Source organism: Strongylocentrotus purpuratus, unplaced genomic scaffold, assembly GCF_000002235.5.
Source record: "Strongylocentrotus purpuratus isolate Spur 01 unplaced genomic scaffold, Spur_5.0 spur5_contig_867, whole genome shotgun sequence".
Lineage (NCBI taxonomy): Eukaryota > Metazoa > Echinodermata > Echinoidea > Camarodonta > Strongylocentrotidae > Strongylocentrotus > Strongylocentrotus purpuratus.
The window spans coordinates 1,918,332-1,924,507 of NW_022145576.1; the positions used below are offsets into that span (position 1 = coordinate 1,918,332).

The 6,176-nt window shown below is 31.6% G+C and overlaps 1 protein-coding gene across 1 annotated transcript; it reads right to left on the reverse strand.

The window, feature by feature from the left end:
* Nucleotides 1–2,742: 2,742 nt before the first annotated feature.
* Nucleotides 2,743–6,176, reverse strand: LOC100889220 (DNA polymerase delta subunit 4). Its single transcript, XM_003726009.3, has 4 exons — nt 5,958–6,176; nt 5,482–5,568; nt 4,556–4,667; nt 2,743–3,675 (listed from the first exon to the last, which is right to left on the reverse strand). Exons 1-4 carry the CDS (start codon nt 6,109–6,111, stop codon nt 3,651–3,653), a joined length of 378 nt encoding a protein of 125 aa, XP_003726057.2. The 5' UTR covers nt 6,112–6,176; the 3' UTR covers nt 2,743–3,650.

Below are 6,176 nucleotides of genomic sequence, written 5' to 3' on the forward strand. Positions count from 1 at the left end.
CTTGATGACTTTTAACTAAGGAAGAGCTATCAATTTAAAAATCGATGGGAATATTCTGTATGCATTATTTAGAATTAATTTGTCAGATGTCTTTGATTAAAAATAATTCACCTGTTCATCATAGCACATGACACTTGTGGAAAGCCAATTTCATTTGTATCTTACGAATAACGAAACCTGCTTCACTATTTTGTAGTTAATTTTGAGGAAGTGATTTGAAATGCTGTAAAGAAAATATATAATGAAATATACAGGGATCTCTGTTTATTTTCCATTTTATTCTTAAAACATCGCATTCTTTATCCTGTTGTGATTATTGTATGAAATATGAATATAGGACCTGTGGACACAATGACAGGTAGAAGAAATATATCATGCTCGCACATAGTAATCATGTTTATTTACAATGTTTTTTTATCAGTTTATAAAAGGACAAAAATTAGTATACATTTCATTATACATTTTCCCTTCATTTAGTACTTCATATAATAACCCTTTGTATTCATAGCATGAATGTAGTTCATTTGATGTGATAAACGATTTATTTTAACCGATTGCTAAGACGGCAAGTTATACTAATGTAGTTAAGAGTGATAAAGTCTTTCAGAATCAATTTGCACGCTTTTGTGTTCTGATCGCATTTTCATGTTATATGTGATTCGCACCATATCGATGTTCGCTTTAATATTGTACAATATTCTCTTACAATGTAATAAAGATGGTGGAAGGTTATGCTTTACTAAATTCCATTTCGGATTTGAGTGTAATTATGTTATTATATATACTTCTACTACTGTGCCAGTCTGTGACATGGATATTCATGTCAAACTGATGACAGCTGGTAAATCGGAAGAAAATGGCAGTACATGTAAGAGTGGAGTGAAATGTTTGTTCTTGGACAAATACCAAGAATGAGAGAGGAAAAAAGAAGAGATGAGAAAGGGGCAGAGACACATAAAGAAAGACAGAGACGGATGAGAGAATCAGAGGTACAGAAGAGAGGAGAGAAGAGTTGGTGAGAAAGGGAGAGAGAAAGGGAGAGAGAGAGAGAGAGAGAGAGACAAACAGAGGGGAGGGAGAGAGAGAGACAGAGGGGGAGGGAGAGAGAGAGAGAGAGAGATGGAATTATATGAAAATAAAAATATACAAAAAGATATAAAGGATACGGAGCAATACAAAACATATTTGTTTTTGTATAAAACACATTTATTACATTTGTTCATAAACACTAAAAACTTAGTGAGATACATATTTTACATAGATAATCACTGCTTTTAACGAAAAAATGTAGTAAATAGCATACATTTATTTGAGAGAAAGATGACAGCTGCATAATGTTATAAAATTTTTCAATGTGTTAAATCATATTAAAGCTTGTACATGTATGTGAAAAAGAAGCATAATATCTTAAACACAAAAAAACATCAGAAGCATATACATGTATATGATGTAGTCAAGCTTAAGTTTTCAAATATCTCTTTTTATATACTTTAGCACATAATCAAATAAAGCTGAAAAATGCAAAAGATAAAGAGAATAATACAATAATACAATAATACAATAATACAACACTGTTTATTAAGGAATACAAAATACATGAACACATAGTTTAGTTTTAGTACAATAAAAATATAATAAGTAAAAGCATTAGTAAATGCAATGAAACTTTACATTAAAATTAAACCTCAACAAATCCTTCAGATTAAAGAATACAACGAGCAGCTTAGATGGATGAATTTAGAATAAAACTCTATTTTATGCACATATTTGTTTCTGAAATATATTTCTTCATATTCTTCATAATTAATAATTACATGTACATGTGTATTCCAAGCCCTAAACTTTAAAACCATTTTAATACACAAAAGTTCCACATCTTTAAATTATTTCACCATACACTATATAAAATGTTTATAAAAATATCAAAGCATTGTTTATTAAATCTTATTGATAGAATACCTGCAATGCTCCCTATAATTCTCACAAAATTGCAAAGGTGCACAGCAGTAAAAGACATCCAAAAGTGAATAAATAGCTCTTTTATTGAAATACCCTACCAGATTAAAGGTAAAGACCAGTTTTTGAAATGCCCCCACCCCTCTCAAAAATGAAATGGAAGCTCTTATTACCAATCATGTGAAAGAATATGTTTTGACTAATACATGATGATACAAATTTTGCCGGGAAACCGTCTGCTAATTGATATATTTTGTAAATTATTATATCTATCCGGACTGGATAGACATAGGGTAGTCCAAAATATATATCTTTCTGTGTACAGTGCTTGTAACTTTACCAAGACTGGGCCAAATTTCTTATCAGTTTTATGATTTTAAAACCTTGCAGTACACACTAATACTTATATGCTAGATGATCAACCTTTTCTAATCGATTCCACAAAAATTTCTTTCACAATGCAATCGCATGACCAGAACTGGTCTATACCTTTAAAAGACAGTCATGTTACAAGACACATGATTGTGAATATAAAAATTTAACAGGCAATATAAAACTTGTATGAACAGTACAAAGTTCTGGGTCACTCTAAGAGTAATGCTGGGAGCAACTAAACTTTTAGTTTAATATTTCATTCTTAAAAACCTTTAATACCAAGTAAATTATGAACAAAGTGACATTCTATCTGTACAGGAATGTAACATTTTTATGTATTTTAAAGAAAACTCTCTGTTTATTTCCCACAGACAACCTAAAATGCTACTCACAGTACATAGAAAATGGCACAGATGTTATCAAATTTGACCAACACCTAATGTATGCACTTGAATACTATGACAACAATGATGCATGCACTTTTTATTCTTATATTATTCTTATATTATTATTAGAATTTGTTATTTTCAAACTGGGCAAGTGAAAGATACTTGGAATATATCAGACCTAAAAAAGAAATTTAAAAAATATTAAAAATCTGGTAACTATCCAGGAAGATACTGTATCTACTGTAACATGATATTCTTTGATCAATAAGAATGTTCTTCTAAACCATAAACAAATATCCTGTAATATGATAAAAATTAAAATGCTCAGTATTTCAGGAAAAGCTTAGAATTACAAGTGGCTTGTAATTCAATGCAGCATTGACCACAGTTGGCCTTCATTCACATTAAAAACTTAAAACTGCAATACTTCATGAGCATGTAACTATAATACCATTATCAAGTAGATAATATACATTATTGTGCGACACGACTTTGAAATAGTCCTCAAGCAAATATAATAAATCCATCCTGTCAAAATTGATGGTCCACATGAATTCAGTTAAAACTTGCTTTAGATCTAAATTTTTGTTTTAAAAGAATCAACCCTCAGCCTATTAAAGTTCCTTTGCTAAACCTGATTTTGGACAAAATATTTAACCCAGCGTCAGGTTTAAATTTTGGACAGAATATGATTCCACGAGTTCAAATAAATTTACTGAAAAGAGAGAAAAAATACCAATACCATGATAATGCCCTGAGATATCTCTACCGTAGTATCAGAAGGGTTTAGATGAGGCTTACGTGTAAACATTGCATTCAGATGACGGTTGGAATTTCAGTTCTTGTAGGTACAGTATACAGATGTCACAGAAGAGCCAATAGTATCTTTGGCACAGTCACACATGTGAACAAGGCTTCAAGTCTTGCCAATCATAGAGGGTAAGAAGACCAGGTGCTGAAAATTAAAAAAAAATAAAAATAATAATAACATAACAAACATCAATTTTTATGATTTATGAAGGAATATACATTTGATGCATGATTCATAGTGTAAAATTTATACATGAACAAATTGCAGGGAAAATGGTTTGGAATTTCAAAAAAAGTTTCAGGAAAATCAGTACAAAAGCCTGAGAAATGGCACTGTTGCACATGTATATGTTGCACATGTATATATTGCATATGAATTAATAATACAATACACACTGATACGATTTACTTAGCAAGAAACACAGGATTTATACGTCTTTCAAATGGCAGTGATTTGATAGAGCTTGAGAATTTGGCACCATGCCGATATTTGTGTTTTGGAAAAATTAAAATGATGCTGGAAATTGTAGTATCCATTCCACACAAAAAGGTACTAATTTCTTAATTGATCTTGAGTGGCTTTATATATCATCCTTTTGAGCATGTATGTGAAATAAATTTTATTCGCTTTTTTTCAAAATATATCAGAATATTTTATTCATATGTAAATGTAAGAATCAATTTAGATACTATACTGTAGCTCTCATATAAAACTTAAATATAATCAAAGCAAGAAGTGAAGAGACTGACTTAAGAAAAAGTGAAGAACAAAATTAAACAAAAGGAAATTAAAGCTTATCTGCCGTAGTTTACAGGAGGGATTACACCGCTCTGCAAGGTCACTGGACAGGTGGTTATCTCATCAACTCAGCTCTCAGTTAACATAAGAAAAAGAGGATCATGGGGGACCAATGGCCACCGATTAGGCATTGTTTGTTATATAGAGGGCGCAAGTAGCTACCAGTAGTGCAGTGGGTCTTTAAGGGAAGAAAATTAAAGAAGGAAAGAAAGGGTGTTTCACTTACTTTTGGACATAATCCTCATCATCTTCATGTTCTAAGATGAGATCTTTGATTTGAGGTGAAGGATTCTGATCATGGCTCTCTGCTCTCTCCCACCTCTCTAAACGAGTGATTCCTACAAACCAAGAGCAAATCATAAGCAATAATGATAAATATTATGTTGAATAAAGCACTATGCACACTAGGTGTGTGTATATATATATATATATATATGTATATATATATATATATATATATATGAATAAATATGATCCACTAGAATTCTATTTTTTTAAAGAAACAGGAATAGGTCTATCATTAGATTTGAAAATCAAATATTTAAACAAGTAATGGAGATTCTCAAATGAGAATATTTTAAATAAAATATAAATTGAAGGGTATACTGCAATAAAAATCAAATTGCCTGGTATGGTAGTCCTTCAAGATGGAGGAAATACCAAGTCTGCTCAGAACCATATAGAATGTTCACACAAATAATTGAGGTTCCCACATGAGAATATTTTAAGTAAAATAAAAACTTGAAGGGTATATATACTACATGCAGCTATACAATTCAAATTACATTGTTCTACTTTGCCCATTATGTCTACATATTTTGAAATTTCGTACTTATTTTCCATAGATCTACATTATATTTGTTTTTAAATCTTTGATTTTTTTATTTTTTCTTCTTGTGTGAAATCTACTCTTATAATAATATATGCCTGTATACAAAAAATTAAAAAAAGAATATAAACTGTTTTTCTATGTAAAATGTGGAATAAATAAAACTTCAAAACTTCAAACTTCAAATTGCCTGGTAATGTGAAGGAAATAACAATCTGCTCAGCTCAGAACTGTACGGTCACTGTATTGCAATTTTGTATTTCCTCTATTTTACAGAAATATCCTCTTTAATAATACATCATAACGCAGGGTGATAAACCTACCGGTGCAAGGCCCATATCTCCAATTCAGATCAAATTCTCTTAGTGTTTGGAGATGCTTCTTCCTAATCAAATCCTCTGCACTCTCAACTGAAAAAAACAACAACAAAGTAATATACAAAGATTAGAGGGCTTACTTTGAATCATCAGGTCATTACGTCTAGTCCGGAGTTTGCTTTACATGTCCTTTTTTCGAATGAAAGCAAAAGATCATGTGAAGATGTGAGGACACAAATTTTTTGAGATTTGCTGTAAGTTTATCGCAAAGTCAAGTGTCAGGTAAATTGGACCCAAACATTTGTTCAATTGTTGTATCTAGTATGAGAGGGGTTTATTTCACAAATATTATCTCCAACATTTCGTGAATAAAGATTTGCATTAGTTACAACACAAGTTTCATAACGCCTGCCCATTTACACTAGAAACATGGCAGTCCGGCCCAGCCCGCTGCTGCTGCGCCCCAAGCGTCGGGTACTCACCTTCGACTTGTGCCTCTGCAGATTTTCTCGGGCTCCCGGCAGGACTTCCAACTATTTGCTTGCCTTTTCCTTTAGATTTCTCAAGACTTCGCCCTGATCTTTGCTGGCTGAATTGATCAGTGATTAACTGCTGTGATACTACCTTGCTCGACATTTTCAAAAAGTTAAACCTCACTCACTGACTTCACTTGTAAATTGTAATGACAAATAGATCTAGTT

Coding starts and splice junctions, on each gene's coding strand:
- LOC100889220 (XM_003726009.3), bottom strand. CDS start 6,111: ATGTCGAGCAAGGTAGTATCACAGCAGTTAATCACTGATCAATTCAGC. Junction 5,569..5,957: donor TGCAGAGGCACAAGTCGAAG/GTGAGTACCCGA, acceptor TGTTTTTTTCAG/TTGAGAGTGCAGAGGATTTG. Junction 3,676..4,555: donor GATGAGGATTATGTCCAAAA/GTAAGTGAAACA, acceptor TTTAATTTTCAG/CACCTGGTCTTCTTACCCTC.